The sequence below is a fragment of the Pararge aegeria genome, chromosome 2 (genome assembly GCF_905163445.1).
Source record: "Pararge aegeria chromosome 2, ilParAegt1.1, whole genome shotgun sequence".
NCBI lineage: Eukaryota > Metazoa > Arthropoda > Insecta > Lepidoptera > Nymphalidae > Pararge > Pararge aegeria.
This window is the reverse complement of record NC_053181.1, coordinates 8,269,956-8,292,158: the sequence shown is the minus strand read 5'-3', so window position 1 is coordinate 8,292,158 and position 22,203 is coordinate 8,269,956. Positions and strand designations below refer to the sequence as shown.

At 34.3% G+C, this 22,203-nt stretch overlaps 1 protein-coding gene across 7 annotated transcripts in view; it reads left to right on the top strand.

Moving 5' to 3' along the window:
* The window catches only part of LOC120632383 (low-density lipoprotein receptor), a 298,871-nt gene that overhangs the window by 24,710 nt on the left and 251,958 nt on the right, over positions 1 to 22,203 (top strand). For all 7 annotated transcript variants that reach the window (XM_039902255.1, XM_039902252.1, XM_039902256.1 and 4 more), the window contains exon 2: positions 980 to 1,102. In XM_039902255.1, coding sequence (XP_039758189.1) covers positions 980 to 1,102 — 123 coding nt within the window. The remainder of the gene's footprint in view (positions 1 to 979; positions 1,103 to 22,203) is intronic.

Sequence of the window (22,203 nt, the reverse complement as noted above, 5' to 3'; positions counted from 1 at the left end):
GTGATATATGCTTTTGTATGAACCCAAGTTATGCCAATTCTCATTCAGCATTTTAGTATCATGCGCAGCCAAGATACAGGCAGGCAGACAGACTAAAATAACAAATATTTACAGTTTGGCTTGTCCTCACAAACATTTTTTTAAATATTTTTAATGTACATAATCGGACCTGTGACCATTTTATTATAAGTAATAATAGAATGTAACAATTTAATATAAGTATAGATGTAGAAGATATATTACTATTTCAATATTAATAGTAACTTTCTAAGTGTATTGAACCGTTCAAGAAGATGAGAAGGATAATTTTCGATTTCTCTCTTCAGAATGTCTAGCAATATCGAAATGGGAATCGTTGTACCCTTAAAGTCAGTACTTACTTCTATTTATATTTCTTCGTATCTATACGCTTTTATAAAACTTATTTTTCGTAGGAAGGTAACCTGCTATTGCATAAGTCATAAGAATGCCACATGAAAATTAATAAAACCGAGGGTAGGTTCCTATTCAAAATTTGTTAAAATAATCATGGCAAAATTCACGAAAACATTATTTGCTTAGCTATAAACTAAACTTAGTTAAAATATTACAAGCAAAATGTCAAAAATCTTTAAATCTAAAATAATTACGATTGTTAAAAAATACTAAGTTGATGTTTTACACGTGAAAATGGCGCCATATAGCCGCTATATTGATTTTTTTCTTTTTACTTTTTCAAACCATTGAGTTAAACGAATCTGTAGGCATACTAGAAATAAGGACTAGAACAATACAATATGTCACTCAGATTCTATGGTTAATACATAAATAAGAAGTCCATGCTGACCTAACTCACTTGGTGACTGATTTATGAACGCCGAAGGTAAATTAAATTTAAACGCCGTTCGTTGTTATCTGACATCCACAAACCAGTTTAATTAAGTACGTTGTGCCCACAATACACTTTATATGTATGTAATTATATGTTATTTACTTTCAGATGTGTGCTCATTGAAGCAATTCCAGTGTGCGAACGGGAGGTGTATACCGATGACATGGGTGTGCGAGGGAGAAAACGATTGCGGGGATAACTCCGATGAAAACATCGAGGAATGTAAAAAAGGTAAGTGAAACATCGTTTGGCAGAACCACATTCACAAAAATTACACCAATAAATGTCTCGTCGTGCAAACGCACGATGTATTTTTGCGGACGGTAAAATTAATAAACGCAGAAACGTGGATCTAAATATCCATTAGTAGACAAATCATAATATTAAATCAAATTCACTTAAAGTATTTTAAAATATGAAACTCGCCTACGTGGTCCTATTATTAATTTTCGATATATGCTAAAATTAAAATTTCTAGTTTTAAAAGCTTTTTTACAAAATGGCGGACATACGAACAAGTAGATATAAAGACGGACGGGCGTGTAGCCATGGATATGGCCAGAAATCAGTCATCACTGAACTATAAAGGTTCCTTGTATTAAAATGAAGGCATCGCGTTTCAAGCTAAAATGATTTTCCTGTTTTACTATGTACAACCTTTTTATACTTTTCGTCCAATATAAGTACTTAGGGTCTCGAGTTTATGCCCTTCCGCATCTCATTGAGGGCTCTCTAGCGGAATGTTAAGCGAGCCTTATTTTCACGGTCGAGTTTAATTTCAATTCGTACTCAACGTACTTCATAGCGGACATCCGGTTTTTAAATATTTCCCAGTGCGGTTTTAACTTCGATTGCTGTACCACTTTTCAGTTTTAGGGTTAGCAAACTGCATGAACTAATTGTATGCACGAATTGTTAGGTATGAACTTTCTCTGTAAAAAAAAAACAGTATATAATTATTTTCATTAATCAACTATGTTTGAATAGTAGGTATACACTTACTCAACTTATTAACACGTTCTTAAGTTCTGATGATCCGGGATGGTGAAAAAACATGAACCCACTCTAATTATTGATCATCTCTGATAATTGCAGTCCACTTTCGTGGCTTAGCGAGCACTTTAAGCGATCAAACCTGATTTATAACTAACATGTGATAATATTCGTCAAATCCGCCAACCCGCGTTGAGCAGCGTGGTGGCTCATGTTCCCTCTCTTGTTATCATAACGCGAGACTGGTTGCCTTGTTTCCAGCAGTGGTGATAGAATCTACAAATGGTAACAATGAACTCTTATGTTGCGACTTTTACTTCAGGTACCACTTGATATTTTAGAATCTGTTGAGCTCTGACTTGATAGAATGATTTACAAAAAATGCTATATATATATATAGCTTCTTCTTAGACCAGGTGGCTTTTGGAACCTTCGTAGCTTTAGTTTTAAGTTTACTAATATGGTTATCACCATCATCTCACTACCGTGTAATTCTCATGTAATGTACGCACCAAAAGTGTCACATATGGGCCTACTTGATAAAGATATTTTTGACTTTGACGTTGACTTTATTGTGAATGAAAATATTCTTAAATTCCATTGTACAAGGTAGCAAGGTGTCTCAATGATTATAAATTTAAGCCACTTTTTTGGTTTTAGTTTGTTTGACTATCTTTTGGAAGAACTTAATTTCGATTATTATTTTTTTATAATACCGCTAGTTTTCTCGATTTTACTGTCAATTTCTCAACCACTTTGCCACCTTTATCTTTGACTATGCTTTACAATCGGGAATAAAAATTGTTGACAGAAGTTTATATAGCATACTAGCTGACCCGCGCAACTTCGTCTGCATCAAATCGATTATTACCGGTTCTAAATTCTTAAAAAATCTAGAACCTATTTTCAGCGCCACCTACGGAGTCTAGTTTTTTCCAAATTTATCAGACTGTAAGAACCCTCTGAAACACAGTAGTAGTTTGTATGTGTATGTACGGGAGCTTTGGTGATACGCTCGACCGCAACAATAGGAAGATCTTCCTCCGAGCGGGTGATCATGCTCGGGGACCGAGGACCGAACATTCATTTTTGGAAGTTGTATATATAGGCAGGCATTCTTCGTGAACACTTCGCTAGCGCGTTGTAGGATTTTAGTAGCGCCATCTAGTTATGTAATGTGGAGACCGCCACAGTATTCCCCTCCGAGACTGGAAGTCGTACCATTGAAGCAGTGTTGCTTGCTGTAGTATGCCTCTGTCACCAATCGTGTGCGTACGTTGCGTGCGTCGAGAGCGTTGAGAGCGTTGCGTGCGTAGAGAGCGTCGAGAGCGTTGCGTGCGTTGAGAGCGTCGAGAGCGTTTCGTGCGTTGAGAGCGTTGTGTGCGTTACGTGCGTTGAGACCGTTGCGTGCGTTGAGAGCGTCGAGAGCGTTTCGTGCGTTTCGTGCGTTGAGAGCGTTACGTGCGTTGAGACCGTTGCGTGCGTTGAGACCGTTGCGTGCGTTGAGCGTTACGTGCGTTGAGCGTTGCGTGCGTTAAGACCGTTGCGTGCGTTGAGACCGTTGAGCGTTACGTGCGTGCGTTGATCGCGTGATTGCGTGCGTGAGGCGTGCTTTGTGGTGCTGCGATTATCTCGTCGGGTGTGCGTCAGGCATGAGTTGCGGTGCTGCGATGATTACGTCGGGTGCGCGTCAGGCTTGAATGGCGGTGATGCTGCTGCGATGATCACGTCGGGTGTGCGTCAGGCTTGAATGGAGGTGATGCTGCTGCGATGATCACGTCGGGGTCACCACTGTACGGGAGCTTTGGTGATACGCTCGATCGTAACAATAGGAAGATCTTCCTCCGAGCGGGTGATCATGCTCGGGGACCGAGGTCTGAACATTCATTTTTGGAAGTTGTATATATAGGCATTCTTCGTGAACACTGCGCGATGTAGGATTTTAGTAGCGCCATCTAGTTATGTAATTTGGAGACCGCCACATGTATATACTGTGAACCCAAGCTATCCAGAAACCAACTCAAATACATACCTCGATAGTTTGCGAAAAATCTCTTTAAATACATTAAGAACTCGATTACAGTACCATCTTCTTATAGAAACCTTCGGCCGGGCAGTGGTTTATAGGCGTTTATCTTACTTGTAGTATTTTTTATACCAATTGTTACTTCTAAACTATAGGTCCAATTTGAATAATTTAAAAAGGAATTTACAGGTACATAATCAATCATAATTATAAAACTACTTATTTGGATTTCATGATAGGAATTTCACTACATTGATTGAACGGTTGAACCCGTGTTTTAATAGACAAATTATAACGAAATGCGGTTTTGGTCCTACCAAATTATAATAGTTGGACATATATCATTGTGAACTTTTTTGTAAGGAATGATTATATATATATAGATATATATAGCTAACAAAATAATAAGGTAGGTTTTGTAGGTACTAAAAACTATTCATGTTTCAATAGTTTGCGTGGCGCATGCCAGTAAAGCTTCGTATGATTTTTTTCCGATATCTTTAACACACATCGTTATATTTCAGCCACTTAACAGAAAACCATATTAAATTATACAGTATACATTAAAACCTTTCGGAAGAGTCATCCTGTACATTAGTGGCAACCGTATGTAAATCCGTTTGATGATGTACCTTGGCATGAAATTTAAAAGTTTCATGCCAAGGTAAATAATCATATTTCTATCAAGGTACGTAATAGGTACAAATCAGGTTTTTAATTTAAAAAGGTATCCTTTCATGTAGGCATGTAGCCTATCTCGTTATTATGGCGACTCTCTTTTATTTATTTTTATATCCATACAGTAATATTATTTTTGAGAGTTCATTACGCACGGCCACGGGATTTGCTGTCAATTTAATGACAGATTCTCTTTTCCATATAATATCTGTAAATTAAAATTATGCACAGTAATAATTTGGTAATAGGTTGGTAATTCATTAAAGTATTGTGCTTTAACACGCATGCGTTAAAGTACATTTACATTTAAGTCTGCCGAAAATATTCAATCTACTTTTAAATACTTTCTGTGAATAGGTTGTAAATTTCACGAGAAGTGACGCAAGTAATTGCGCCTAATTAAATAATCGCTACCTTTGGCTTACCTTAGGGCACTACCACATTATTCTGCGTAATAATTTCTATGAATTGAGTTAACATTCGTTGCCATGACGCCACCAGCCACCATTTTGAATTACCCATTGAGTTTGATATTTACATAAACGGAGAGCACAAAATAATTATTGTAAGTAATTAAACATTCTATCGATAATATTAATTAACTACGTTTTGATTCAATAATAAGTCGGCATTTTTAAGCGTGTAAACTAGAAAGGTTAAAGTTAGGCTTATTAATCTAACCTAAATTCTTATGGGTTACGTATGCTAAATGTTAAATCGCTTGTTAGTTGGTTGGTTGCCATCCTACTGGCCGAGATGTACCGCATATCTTGGCCAGTAGGATGGAAACCAACCGAAATCGAAGCATTCCAAATTCCATTCCAAATTCCGGAACTACTTATTCTCAAAATTAGCGTTCGCCGGAAACCAAACTCTCGACCGTTCACTTTTAACGCCATCACACAGCGTCTTGCTTGAAACCGGACCTTTAAGAATGCGTGGTACCTTGTTAACATGGACGATTTTTACTCCAATAATAGAAAAGCAATTCGTAAATTACATACATTCGATAGGCCTCTTCAAATTCAATCTTGGGCAAATTATACGGCGTAATAATAAGTCTTCTGAACAAAAAAGCGGTAATTTTTTATTAACATTTTTATTGGTAAAAAAATATATTGGTACGGGTTTTAAACCGACTTTTAAAAGAAGAACATGACATATTCGACTTCATGCAGAAATCGTAAGCGAGTGCTTAAACCATATACATATAAGACACGGAAGACAGTTTAGCTTTGGTAATACTATTATTTATTCATTGCATATACTCGTACGACCTGTAATCACTATAAATAAATCTTTTTTGTTGGCTTCTATTGTTATTTATTGCACTATATATCTACTTTACCATAGTTATGATATATAGGTACTTATTTATATTTGGTTTAGGTATTTATTAATATTTGTGAACCAAGAGATTAATACTCTCGATGCATCTGAAATGCATCAAAAATGGATCTGAAAATTTCATAGAGATATATTTTATATCTCCATGAAGTTTAATAAGTATGAGGTATAGGTACCTATAACTGATTGTTGGACTTGATTATTGTTTATTTGGCTTCGTTTAATAGAAGATGACTCGTTGCGACATGGTGGCGTCTGTAACATCCCATTGAGCATGCCCTGCTATTTAAATAGACCAATAAAGCTTTAATAAGTCTACGATTTAGGAGGCGGACTAGAATCTGAAAGATCGTAAGTTCCTTTTTAAAAAGGCAAAGCACGATATCCGTAATTCTGAAAGAAGAAAAAAATTACGTTTGCTACAAGACGTAGGTAGGTATGTAAATAAATATGTTATTGAAAATCCAGTGCTTCTACAGTATCATAAGCAGTTTCGATTTTTGCCTCAATCATCGTTAAAGCCAATCTGCATTTAGAGACGCTTAAGCTCCATGTATCTGCAATAAGAGATAATACCTGTGCCTAGCAGTGGAAAACTAAGAGGCTGAGTACCATATAGTAATATCGCAACAAGCGATATAGTCAGGTCTCTTATATATTTCCTCAGGTCTGATCGAGAGTCTTGTTCTCTACTGCAATAAAGATAAGAGTCAGATTAAGTTTACCTACATAGTCACAACAGTTAACAGTACAGAGGATAATAAATATTATTGTTAATGAAATAACTACTCTAACAGTGCGGTAATAGGTTGAAATTGGGTTGCACTCCCTTTGCTTGCCTAACGTAATATACAATTGAGCGAGCTAAATTAAAATACATCATTTTTATTTTTTTAGATATTTCATAGCCCCATTTAAGACATGCTAATATCGGACATGCTGCTAGCACCATTTAACTAACCACTGGATTTTGTGGTGATAGCCTAGTGGGTAAGGCTTCGGCTTTCCTTTCGTTGAGACCGAGTTCGAACCCCGGCACGCACCCCTGACTTTTTTGGAATAATGTGCGTTTTAATTTAAGCTATTTAACGGGATAACTTTTCCGGGATAAAAAACTGTTCCGATCAAAATTTTCAATATATATTAAATGTACAGAAGTCCAGTTACAGTTTTATTATAAGTATAGATTTCTTGTGTGCGTGTGTATGTTACAGAAGTCCTCCTAGACGAATTGACCGATTTGAATGATTTTTTTGGTATACGTTTGGGTGGCACCCTGGATGGTTTAGATTCACAAATTAGCCCAACAGATGGCTCTGGAGTCCGCTAGTGTTTTATATTTATTTTAAATGTACCTAAGAAGTAAACAAAACTATTCATAAAAACTAAAGCAAATACGTACTGAGTAATTGACACTACATTTAAATCTCTCTTTGCAGCTCTAGGTATCCAATCTACAGAAAAGGGGCTTAGCTGCTACACTAAGAAAATATGATAAAAAGATCATGCAAATATTTTAAAATGAGATAAGGGCGTTCTTTGTTCTTGATGAAAAGAAAACTTCTGAAGTGTTTGTACACATAGTTAAAATTTTAGGTAAACCTGAGCGCTGTGAAAGATATACTTGAGATATTCTTCAAACCTATTTATAGCGGGGCTGTATAATTATCTCTAGGTACCTACGTATACTTTATTTATTTTAATTGACTTAATAAAAGCTCCTTGTTATTTATGATTATTCATTATTTATGTACCATAAATTGTGATTTTGAACATAAGATAGGTACATGAAGTGTACAAAGGAAAGCTTATAGACATCTCTTCCAGCTACCCTAGGATGTGAGTAAGATGATTTAAGTGTGGTATAGGTCAAATAAAGGTACAATATACTATATAATAACTACTAAGGATATTCAATATATCTAAATAACAAAATTCTACATACTAATACAATACAATTTGAATATACTATATTATTTACAAAATATATAAAAATAATATAATAAATATTTATATAATATAAATGTAAATATATATCTATAATAAGTAAACAGTGATAAATATACTATGACAACGATAGATAATGCTTCTTTACATTTTCCTAGTAACGTAAGTAGATATGTTAAATGTAGCTGTTGCCCGCGACTTATGTATTGCTAAACCTTAAATGAGGGGTTTGCTGCTGTCTGCTGAGGAGTCCTGCCCTCTCTAACCACAGTTTGGGCAAAATTAAACACATGTTATAACCTCTATAGTACAAAAATAATTATTTAAATCGGTTATAATTTGTCGGAGTTATGGTGTAAAATCGTCAAACACTTTCATCCCCTCTCCCAAATGAACCGAGCTTAATGTCGGGATAAAAAGTATTTTATATTACTTCTTAAACTTTAAAGAATAAGTGTACAAATTTTAACGAGGATCGGTTTAGTAGTTTTTGCGTGAAAGCGTAACAAACAAACTTACATTCACATTTATAATATTAGTAGGAATAGGGATAGGGATAGGGATAGGGCATATGCGTACATTTAATTCGGATATTTTTGTATATGCGTTGATGTTCACGCATACCTTTTTTTAGCTTTTTTAGTGTGCATGAAGTATTGTTCCTGTACTGTCCTCTTTATAGGATGGCTCTGCCATGTATATTAGGGAGCCTAAACCTTGGCGAGAGTGCAGTGCAAGTGAATCCCTTACTCTCATTTATCATTTATAGATCCGTCGAGGGACACGCAGAGTTTTTAGTGGGTGCAAGTCCCTCATAACTACTGCTTTTCCCCCAGCGGAGTTTCAAGCTTCAGACATTTTCTCTGTAAAAAAAATGGCTCTGCCTTGTATCAGCTTGTTTTAATTGATTCCATGGAACGCCGCCGTGCTAGAAAATTCATCTGCTACCTATCAAATTAAAAAAACTCGGTCGGTATTCTACTAGATATAATATAGAACTTTTACACAGGGACTACCACACTTTTTACCATCATATCGCTAGGCAGCCAAGCAAGACAAGACAAGTGGGTCCGTCCGTCGTATTATTAATAAATAATAAATAATAATAATAAATATATTACGACAATACACACATCGCCATCTAGCCCCAAAGTAAGCGTAGCTTGTGTTATGGGTACTAAGATGACTGTTGAATATTTTTATAAATAATATACATAAATAATTAGAATATACATATAAACACCCAGACACTGAAAAACCATCATGCTCATCGCACGAACATTTTCCAGTTGTGGGAATTGAACCCACGGCCTTGGACTCAGAAAGCAGGATCGCTGTAAACAGCGCCAATCGGCCGTCAAATTATTACAATAAAAAAGGTGAGATGGCAGTCAGGCTGTAGTTTTATAATTTAAACAAAGAGGGGTTCTTTTCTTATTTCATACTTAATGTTTAGGGTGGTAAGCAAAATTCAAATTCAAAATTAATTTATTTCAAGTAGGCCTACTTTATAAGCACTTTTGTATCGTCAAGTATGCATGTTTGTAGTGACTCTACCACCGGTTTGGAAAGCAGATTCTACCGAGAGGAGCCGGCAAGAAACTCAGTAGTTGCTCAAATGTATAGTAACCTCGCTGTATTAGATGTGTTTTTACACATTTTTTAAATGTATGTAAGTATGTACGTCAAGAATTCCCTTAGGAATCATGTTGTATAAGCGGCAAATCTATCCATGTAAGAGAAGTAAAAATGCCGAGTGGCATGAAAAAGGTTTAACATGGGTAATCATTCAGCAGGCAGTAACAAATTATAAAATAAAATACCGTTACAATAATAATAATAATGATATTTAAAAACGTTTAATAAACATTTTAAATAATGCTTTACTGTTATTTGAAGTAACGCAAGAGTAGGTATTTTTTACTATCGAAGATATATTTAATGTTTATAATTATATATGCGTGTTTCTAATTTAACGTTTAATTCGTTAAATTAGAAAGACAATCGGGCAAGTGCATTTTTTATTATCGAAGACTTATATTGTGCTTGTTCAAACACGATTCGTTAAATAAGAAAGACAACAAACGCGGATAATAATGTATTCCTGTAGAATTTGTTTCTTCAAAGATTTAAGTCACGGTAAACTGAGCTTCCGTATACTGAACTACGAGTATTTTCTGAAACTGGATATGGATTTTGCAATGTTTTCAGTTGCAGTCACAAAGCTTTGTATTGGTTCGTGGTTGCACTACGTTTGTCTATAGTAAAATATCGTCGCAAAATAAATGGATTGGTTTCATTCACTCAGAATGTAGACAAAAATTTATTGTCTATCAACACGCATATTTTTATAAGCGATTTTCCAATCGTCGAATAAATTTTGACTGTTAAGTGTATATATGTGAAGCTTTCACAGCTGTTTTGTAGGAAGTTAAATTTATACCTTGGGCCATTTCTATATTTTCTATAGTTTTGAAGTAAAACTTCTTTATAAGCGAGTAGGGAGTAACTCAGATTTTCTTCTGACGCTAGTAACTCTTACGTCAGACGTCTGTGTAGTTTCCGCTATTTAAAAATAATAGTTTGGATTGGTCGTAAGTATATGTAATATACTCCACGCTTCTTGACCTATACGACAGCTAGTGGCAAATATTATAATCAATTGGGATTATTTATTTCCAATATTTTCAAACGGATCAATTGTGAATAGCAAAGTGAATAAAAATTCAGCAGTTTAAAAAAAAAAAATTAATTGCAAAGTTTTTTGAAAATCTCTAAATATAATTATTAATTATTATTAAATTCTCTGACGTTTGCGACATTCTATAATATTCAATGACAAGGTTATATGGACATGTGCTGATTAAACCTTCAATTTTCTATTCTCAATTTTTCTATTTAACAAATATAACGATTTATAAAATGTGAAAGTGAATATCAAATGAAATGGAACATTTTGCTCTTACATCAATAAATAATAATAAAAGTTTTACATCAATCGCACTTTTCAAGTAAGAAAAGTATAATACTGTTATTAGCTGAATAGCTCGAGCAAGTTGTACTCACATACTAATAGTGTTGTTAAGATACAAGGCTCGAGAGCCTTATTCATTATTTTAAGTAAGTATTAGAGAGTCATGATTTTACATAACCTATGAGAAGTACTGTAAAGTTTACGTCGCGCGATTCAATTCGTCCTCATTTACTGTTTCAATACCATAGAGAATCAGTAGCCAGGTCTGTAGATATTTCAGGTAACAACAAGTTTTAAGTAGGATTTCCATTTAAAATGAAGGAATCCTTAACTACATTTCAGACACCCGTCTGAATTCATTTACGGTACTTCTTTCTTACTTTGATTTAACTTCGCGGCGAGCATAATTTGATTAGGTATATTGGAGTCCTGGCTGAAATTGAAGATGTCAATTTTTACTGTGTATAATTTGACTTTCTATATCCCAAGTAGGAATTATATGAGATGGTGATAACAACAAGAAAACCCCGGTTAAATTTTCTGTGGGCTCTTGTTACATCAGTGCGCATTTGGAATCCTCCTAGTTTTAGTTTTAAGTTAACGAATGTAGTTATACACCTACTAACATTAATAATAACATATTATATGTTTGAGCGCTTCATAAGCCCTGTGATAGGTCTACCTAAATGAATAAATTTTAGAATTAGAATTAGAATTTTATGAAGGGAGACATCGTGAGGAAACATGCGTTCCTGAAAGTTCTTTATAATATTCTCAATGGCGCGTGGACTCCACCAATCCACAGTGGGCCAGCGTGGTGGACTATGAACACTTTTCACTTTGAGAGGAGACCCGTGCCCTGTAGTTGCCCGTGATGATATCCCAAGTCACTAAGCACGCAATGGAAATAGCTGTTCTCGGTGTATCTCTATTAGGAATAAAAAGATCCTTTAAAGAACCAGAGTTACCGTGTGGGCCACTTTGATAGCTCGGGTGACCGAAGGACATTGGAGTCCCAATGAGTTGGTTGATGGTTGACAAGGGGAATAGACGACAAAAGAGGGGAACGAATCACAGGAGGTTGATGAGTACCTGCGTGACCCATTATCGTTTAGAAATCTCCATGGGATTCCTATGTCCAGCAGTGAACGTCCTGTTGAGCAGATGATGAAGATTGCCCTTAATATAAAAATGTTTCACAACAATAATAACGGTATCCTGCTTCGAAACTTAAATACTATCTACCTAGCCGGTCAATAACATGCAGGGGTTCAAAAACTGTCTGAGTTTTAAAACAATTTCCAATGCTCCGTCTGACAAAAATTCCATCCTTGAGCTAATTCGATGCAGAAAATGAAACGGGTTAGGCTATATTTCACACCGACCATCCGGTATTCCACAAAAGTCATTACAATGGCAGCCAAGGGCGGTCAAACTAAGGCGTGGCAGACTAAAAGCAACGCGAAAGCGGGCTCTTGAAACGGAAATGAAGGCAGACAATTTAAAAGGAAATGGTGGTATAGAAAAAATATACAGTTCCAGTGCCACATTTAAGAAGTAATAGCTAAAGCGAAAACCGGCAAATTAGTTAGTCTGTTTGAGCCTCCGATAATAATTATACTAGATCAGTACAATGATTAAAAAGTTTCCGTCTAAATGAGTTTTCACTACGAATGCATAGAAATTGTATGAATTCAATGTAATCGTGCGGAAAGTAACAAAAAATCAAAATCCCGGACACTTTTCTGAAGATTTTGTGTGCGACTGCACTTTTATTATTTATAACTATTAAAAGAGGATGTGAGCGATACTTCAAAACAAAACAGACGAAGATTAGAACTGAGCGAACCCTTTTACGTCATAGATTAAAAAAAAGATCTCATCTCTAAATAGTACTTAATGCTCTCCAGTTCATATAAGTACTCTTACAATGCCTTAGTAGCTCTGTTGGAGAGGTGAAATGAAAGGTCATACGGTTTGATCCTTAACTAGTCTATTGTCGTATTCGAGCCTAGCACAAGCTTTATGTTTAGTAGTAGGGGAAAATGCGGTAATGTTTAAAATACCTAGTACATTCACGCACACGAGTGTTACAGTTGAAGTCATTTCCGTGTTTTTTTCGAAAATCCAAACGCTTTCTATTATAATATAAAGTCACAATTATTACCTACTTATTTACTTTATTACTAATATTTTTTTCTAAATAATGGTTTGGAAATAAAATTTGATTGCAAATGCATTTTAGTTCGGAAATATGATTATTCTGTTCAATTTTCAGAGTTATAATTGCGAATCTATATAATAACTAGCAGGTCCGGCCACACGTTTCTGTGGTTTTCTTAGGTACTAAACGAATAATTCGCAGTAAAATAATATTGCAATTGAAAATTGAGCTGTAATCTATCAACTACGGTTAAGAGATAGCTTAAGTAGGAACAAAACGCACGTTGAAAAAAGTTAAAATCGGTTTAGTAGTTTTGGAGTTCATCCCGGAAGTCATCGTGATACTGAAACATCGTGACACTGGAATTATATAAAATAGATATATTTTTATCGTAATAATAATACGTACTACTTCAAAAGCCCTGCAAGCGGAGGAGTGGATTATTTAATTAATTTTATAAGTGTTTTTTTTACATAATTTAATTAAACATTGTTGGTAATACTGCTATAGTGGTAGGTACTAAATGTAGGTGTAGTACCTACATTAGTACCCCATTTTATTTCTATAGCTGTATATGTGCCATGAAATAGATTCTTGGAATTTTTAAGGAATTAGGTTATTTATCATGAATTTCTAAGTGCCAATTTCTGGACCCAGGGAACAGGACGAGCACGATAAAGCGTCCTTCGGTCGTTGTTACAATCACTCACATGAAGATTATAATCGTAAAAGCCCACCTGTAGGTGTAGGAGCAGCATATTAGATCAAGGCTCAAAATTCCTTTTTGAGATGTGAATGAGAATGAGAAAGGACTCAGTGGTACATGAATATGAAGAGGGCGATGATGGATAGCATTTTAACTCTTATTGTCAACTCTTTATACTAGTTAGGAAGGTAGAATTTAATAAATATCAAAGAAAACCTTCAATTCGACAAACCCTCTGTATTTTACACAGGTTTCGCATTTCGGACAATGTCTGAGAAATCTGAAATTACCCTCTTGGGTTTTATCTTCTTAAGATAAATTGGTTCCGATATTAAAGCCTTAAAATTTATTGGCGATCCTTTGTACAGTTGGAGGTTTATCAAGAAATAAATTTAATGGGTTGTTTAAACCGTTTTAACTTTCCTTCAAATAAATATCCTATTTCATTTATTACGACTTAATTAAGGATACCTTAGAGTTTAATATGTAGATTAGAAGATAAAAAGAAGATAACCATTAATTCATATTTCATTTATAAATAAAACTGAATTTCTATATAAATAATATCTATAATATATAATAATACATCCTACAATATGTTTAAAATGTAAAATGTAAAATATACAAGGTACCTTCCTCGCTAGCTATGCAATATCGAATATTGTACAAAGTGTAAGTATGCGTAATTTCTATATTTTACTGGTCACATTCTTCAAAATGTTAGTTTTGAAATTTAATTTGTGTAGTTTTTTTATAGACTAGTGATCCTAAACAATAAATAATAATAATGAAATAAGTAATAATAATAATTAAACTTAATATATTGCACTAAATTAATGCAGTAGTTTTTTTCTTTGTCTACTGTTACAACACAAATAAAAAACTAATCGGAAAATAAATAAATGCGGTGTGCTGCGGCAACAAAAAAATAAGATTTCGATTTGATTAGATTCCGTTTTTTGAAGTTGGTTAGTAGAAATTTTCATACATTTTTCACATGAATTTCCCAAAATATATTTAGTAGTTTTCCCACTTAATGTAGCGGAAAGCATAATAGTAGTGGCTTTTGGATCATAATGCAAAATATCTTTGAATAAATTTTCTAAATATGAATAAATTGGATACTACTTCAGACTTACTATGAATTTTATGCGCCATTAGCGTTGGTGGTAACGTAATATCACACAGTGATATCTTTGCTAAAGATTTTTGGTAAAGAAGGAACTATATGTTTAGGGAAATTGGAAGTAAATTTCCACCTCCCCCTAAACATACATATTCTGTTAAAGTTGATTATTTAAAAGAGCTTTCGTTTGGTCCTATCAGCGGTGAATTACAGATCATGAGTGGCGTATGTAGAAGCATATGATATATTTATGGGACATAATATGTAATCCGTATCCGGTATAATTATAATTTAATATTGTTGTCTAGGATATGCTCGTTCGTCTTAAAAGCTATGCTTCGACAAAAATTGTTTATCTTTTCGATTTAACAAGCAGTTCCCCATAAATCCGTTGTCGTTCAACTTCTGATAAATTTATCGACACGCCTCATCGCGTCGTATCGCGTCGCGTCGTTATTAGCGTCGTCCTACCTGCGCTATTTGTAAGCTTTTTTAGCCCCTAAGGTTCCCAGCATTTTCTTAAATTACCTGTAACCTACCTTTGGGTTGTTAAACGCAAAAGGATTTTTCAAATAAGACCGAAATTAGGTTGTTTAAACAAACAAACGTAAAAATAATCTATTCAGCTTTAATAGTAGGCTTCCTAACTCATAGGAGGAGGATTTCAGGAGGAAAGACAGACCATGCTGCTTCAGTGCGGGTTGGTGGGCTATCATTAGTATCGATCCAATGAAAAAAAAATCTCCGTAAAACTCCTTTTCAAAATTAGATTGTTTCAAAAAAAAAAAAAAAACTAAATTTACTACGATAATACACACATCGCCATCTAGCCAAAAAGTAAGCGTAACTTGTGTTATGGGGTACTAAGATGACTGATAAATCTTTTTATTAATAATATAAATACTTATAATATACAGATAAACACCCAGACACTGAAAAACATTCATGTTCATCACATAAACATTTTTTTGTTGTGGGAATCGAGCCTACAGCCTGGACTCAGAAAGCAGATTTAATGCCCACTGTGCCCATCGACCTTTAATCACAAGCTTGACAAAAAGTCGATTTTAATTTCAGAAATATCAATTAGAGATGATGGCTTGAAGAAGAGTACACAATTTAAAAGCAATCATGTTAATATCTAAGATCCCATAAAATACCAAGCCAATGACGGACTATTAAGGGCGAAGGTTGCAAGATTGCTGCTATAAAATATCCTCTGATTCTGGGCACTAGAGAACCCTTATATAAAATTTTATTGTTCCTTAAGTTTAGCCCTTAAAATTTCTTGGACTTCCTCCATTGAATTACTTTACTTTTTTTGAAATTCAATTTTGTTAAGTGGTTCAGCCTAGAGACCATTGTATTTTTTTATCTCCGATCATTATTGTAATAGAAAAGTAATCTAAAAGCACTTAAATTTCCTATAATAAATCCCAATATCCAATATTTTTATGTCATGGGTGTTTACTGTACTATCTACGTAATTCTTTTAAACGAGCAGGTTTAAGCCATAATTGTAGAGTTGAATTGTTAAGGGTATTAGTCGAAATTATACAGACCCTCGTCCTTGTGGACAGTAATGAGGTCGTAGCGGTGTCTCCGCCTTTATCACTTACGTGCCTGTATAGAACTACGTACGTATATAATACATTAAGATGAGGAACTAATTGTAACATTGGCCTGTTTTAGTCCGTCGTATCACTTGAATTTTAAGTACCAAATCATCATTATCATCACCTTTAAATCAACCCAATGTATGCCACTACATAGCACGGGTCTTCTCCCAATGAGAAGGGTTTTTAGGCCGCAGTCTACAACGCAGTGGATTTGAGATCACTATGGAGAACTCAAGCAGTTTTCCTCACGATGTTTTCCTTCACCGTTGAAGCAAGTGATATTTTAATTACGTAAACACATATAACTCAGAAAAGTTAGAGGTGCGTGATTCGAACTCAGCCCCCCCCCCCCCCCCCCCCCCGAAAGTAAAGCCAAAGTCCTAATCACTGGGTTATCATCGCTTCAATCAAAACCAAATCATACAAGTACTTATTTAGTTGTTGATAACATACACTGACGTACTCGTATATGGAAGTTTTGTATTTGTTTCTTTTAGTTTTTCATTATCACTAGCCACAGCCAAAGCCTCCTACCAGGATGTTGACTGTTATTACCTATTCTGTGGTTTGGCGCAAAGGTATGCGCTGCGTAAGCTTTCCTGAATGGACCCACCCCTATTTGGCAATTTATGATTATTAGTCCTACTTCGAGTTCAGATATATAAATAAATAAATATACTACGACAATACACACAGCGCCATCTTGCCACTGAGTAAGCGTAGCATGTGTTATGAGTACTAAAATAGCTGATGAAATTTTTTATGTATTATACACAGATAAACACAGACAGACACTGTAAAACGTTCATGATCATCACACAAACATTTTTCCAGTCGTGGGAATCGAACCGACGGCCGTGGGCGCAGAAAACAGGGTCGCTGCCCACTGCGCCAACCGGCTGTGAGATGATAACCACACTGGTAATGATTTGGTACGAGAAACTCCGTGTCTTTTAAAACGAATGAAACGAAGGGCTTTTGAAATCAGCTACGAGATTAAAAACAATAATTATGTATTGGAATTAGAGAAATATTGGAGATATCTGTTTCTTGCAAGTGGAAAATAAGAACCTATCAATTTAAAACAAATGACGACTTTTAATAATGCTGATGGTTAATTCCAGATCTGAAATTGCGGTCGATATAATAAATTTCAAACATTCCGCACCCGAGTCGAATTGCCTATTACTGCCGAAAGTGTAATGATGCTTTTCCGCTTCGGATGAAGCCTCCGTCCATCTTGATTACGTAATGCTCGTCGAACCGATTAATATCTTGAACTTGAGCTTTGAGGCTGACAGGAAGGATTTCAGGCTCACAATGCGTAACGGTACAAAATTGCTCGCGTTTAAAATGAGGCTTTAGACTGAGCTTGTTTTTGTTATGAGAGATGATTTTATTAAACTCTGTATTTAATTAGTCCAATTTATAATTATTAAAAGTCCTAAACCAGTTTAGGAAAGTAAGCATAAATACAAATAAAAAAGTCATATAATCATATTATATGTGTCGGTATACTATGTACTAATGAAAATTTCGGTTTGTCGTGATCAATATGACAATGTTATGTGATACATTGATGTTTCAGTTCAGTCAGAACAAAAGATTTATATAATGGTTTCGGTTATAGTCCCAAAGCATTTGCATCAGTTTGTGGTAAGACCAAATTGCCATTTAAAATAGCGATCCCGTAATAAATGGAATGTTTTCAGAAAAAATGTAACCAGTTTATTATTTGGATAACATACCTCTAATGTAGAGGTATTTAATGTATATAGCTATTTCTCCTACTGTGGACATGGATCACACCTTTATGTTATGAAGCCTATACCTTTTTCAATATCAACAGTTTAATGCAAAGATATACATTTTTAATAGGATTGTTACATTTTGAGATCTGAGAAACATGTAACATGATACAGAAAACTGTTTTGGTAGGTATCTAAGTATAATATTATGGAAAGGATTGACTAGGTGATGGTACAAGGATTGCGGTTAATCTATACATAGCCATTATAGTTGCATAATCTTAAAGCTTTGCGATCTAGTTTAAACTCTGGGTCAACTCTGGGTAATGTCTTCGAGATTGTAAATATTTTGTATATTTTTCGATTATAATTAAGGTATGCAGTTGCATTGCGGGATTCATGAGAAGATTTCTAATATTATGATTCAAAAAGAGATGTCCTACGGAATCGTAGTTCCATAATTTGTCTCTAAAAGCACGCCTTGAAATATTCTAAGTTTATCACAGTCTGAAACTTTAGAACTAATTAAGTTAACTTACACCGTACATACACCGACCGAAACACTTATAAGTAGAGTCGAATTGTTTTTTTAATTCCATTAGCTATAAAATCATTCTAGTAGCTCCTGTCAAACTGAATAATAAACGTGATTTTTCTTCGCTTCTCTACAAAAACACGTCCTTATGCAAAGTAAATACGAAAATAAAAGAATATAAATTATTTATGCAAAGTAAATAGATTCAATTTCCTAAAAAAGATGAATTAAATGATTAAATATAATCATCGTGCGAATTGTGTGATTGCCATGAGTAATTTTGGATAAAATTAAAAAACTAACTTTTACGTTTACGTTTAAATATGAGCTTTAAATTCCTATTAAAATTATGCAAGTATACCACCGTGCAGAATATACTTAATACACCCACCGCATAAACGAACTTTGTCATCTACCACTTCCTTCCCTTTTGTTAAGTTTGCAAATAACAAAGTAAGCTAAAGGTTTGGTACCTTAGTATACTAAATTTATTAATATTTGTTTGCATTTTAAAAATTATAAATTATACTGTTATTGAAATGTCATTAAACGTTGTTTTATAAATAATTATAATATACTGTTTTAAATGGTAGGTTATGTCTTCTCTTAACTCTTAACTTTAACTTTGTTTCGTTTTCTTTGAACTTTTTAAAATTAAATTATGCTTTATTTTAATATCATTCAGTGACCACTTTGATACTTTTCTAAGGAAGGAATGTCAAAGAACTTTTAACAATGGCAATAAACGCGATATCCGAAAATCCATAAAACGCCGAACCAATTTCGCAATATTCACGACGAAGGTTGCCAGTAATTGCTGCTATAAAAGATCCGGATTCCTTGAACTAGAAGCACAAATATTAAATTTTAGTATTCCCTTAGTTTTTGGGTTTAAATTTTCGTCAACTCTTCTTATTTATCTTGTTTATTTTAAAACCCAATTCAGTCGAGTGCTTTGGGCTATTAAAGAGATTAACGTGTTTGTTTCGGATATCTCCGATATCTCCCTATTGTATTGAATTCGCTGCCTGGAGGCATTTAATTTTAACTGCTGTCGACTTCCAATCATGAAGGACCAATTGTTTAAAGTTCTTATACAAAGATCTTAATTTTGAAATTTGCACTTTTACTGAGATTTGATTAAAATCTTTCAAAGCTCCGATGATGTCTAAAAAAATGTTTGTTTCATAATACTTCCATGACAAAAATAAAAAGTTTTGGGAAATATTTAGCTGGTACCTTATCAAATTGTATAGTATCCTACCTACCTTAGGACGTTCCGCAGGGAATTTGTACTATTGGCGCTTTTCCATAAAATTTCATGTTTTTCGGTCAAGGGTTAAGAATAGACTATCGGTTTAAAGATTCTCTTCTTTATTAGGTAAATAAAGCCTCCTGTTGAAAGGAAAAAAACTACCCTTTTTTATATTTGTATTTTTACAATATACATTTGGCTACTTCCCTATAGCTATATATATATATATAGTCGAATAAGTCAGAGTAAGGAAAGGTATATTACTTGTCGATTAAGTAATTCCAATTCCACTCCGGCTGTAAATATTTGTATAGAATCCATTAAAAACTTACTGTACTTTTAGGATCGACCGAAGTACGGTTGTTTTTTAAAGTAATCAATCTTCGTTCCATATTCGCGATGAATATTAATATAGGATTAATATAATAATTATCTATAACTAAGATTATATATATTTAAGAGGTAATGTTTGTTTAATAATAATTTAATTGACATTTGTTTTCAATATTCTACTTAAATTTATTTGCCAGTAGGTTAATAATTCTTGACTTTTATCTCACCAGATAAGAGACGTTTGGATCACATTAATGTTCATAATCACTAAATATGACATGACCTGCAACCTCGTTTGTAAAAAATAAAAGATCAGACTCCAATCCAATCATATGAAAACAACAATGTTGTTAAAGACGTGTCGTGATTAATGAAAATACAACATGTCGAGAATGGTCAAGTCAGCCTTCTAATAACAAGCTAGTTTTATATTTTGGCCATATACGTGGTAACAAAGGAGTCGTAACTTAACAAGTGATTAGAGGTATAAAATCCTGTGACAGGTAGTTCGTCGTTAACGCAAGATATATGGCGGAGAACAATACGATGGAGGTGATTTGTTCTCGCCACGGACATGCTATTGTTATGGATAGTGAGCGAATCATAGTCATTTCAGTATGAAATCGATTAATAACGTTAGGCTGCATTTATACCTAGCGTAAGATATGTTTTATAACACAAAGGTAGGTGTTGTCCAGAAGCAGGTATTATTTGTAAAACTGCACGCTTCTTTCATCATCTAAAAAATTGTCAACAAAATTGCTGAAATGCGTTTAACTACACCAATTTTTCATTTGCGATTATCTAGTTACTAAAAATACTTTCAAATAATTTACTTTTGTTAAATCTTGAAAAGGAATCATAGCATTTAATTCGTATTGAACGTAGACCTCACATTGCAGAAGTTCATTATAAAGTATGGTCCAACCTGCGTAGGTACTTAGGAACGCTCAAATTTGCGTCCTGCGTTCGACCAATCAAAAAAGTTTTTATTATATAGGCGGGTTTTGATTGGTTACACGCAGGACGCAAAATTGGATACCCCAATTGTCGTAGGTTATCATAACCTTAACTGCCTACTATCTTGATTCACTATGACTGCATAATCATTTATTACCAGATAAGACTGCGTTTATGAGTGGGCTTGTAGTGGTAGTAGCGAAAAACAAGGTTTTAAATTATCAGGTTGTCGCGGATTCTATACTTATAATAATATCAAATAAAGCTTAATGTGCATTGTCCTAACGAATGGACTGACTGAAGAAGCGGTACCTAAGCTTCGTGAGAACTTTCTATGCCATTGGCGTGCTTATAATTCGAACGTCGCATTAGCATTATGAAATTAGTGGCATAAAACTACTGTTTCATGATATTAATTACATCAACAATTTAACTTGTAAATTGATAATATCACAATACTTGGATTAGGAAACAAAAGGTTTACAGTAACCGGAATCGAAACTTATTTTATATTCCAAAATTAGTGACATAAAATAAGTTTTATGACATTCATTTCATCAAGAATTTCACGTGTACACACCGAATTCGGATAGTCTTCTGAATTCGTTGCGTGTAAACCTCTCATTTCACAATGCACGTATTATGAAATTAAAGGTTTACCGTAACCGGAACCAATACCTAGGTAGTTAAAGTCGGATTAACATTACGAAATCAGTGGCATTAAATAAGTTTCATGACAGTAATTTCATCAACAATTTCACGTGTAAACCTGTAATTTCACAATGTATGCATTGTGAATAATGAATTCTGTGCTAGTAATTTCAAACGGACTATAACGATATTTGGTTTCAGTTTTGGTCCAAAATAGAATAGCTTATACCGGACATGCGGTTACGGTTAACATTAGAAATAAGACTTCGG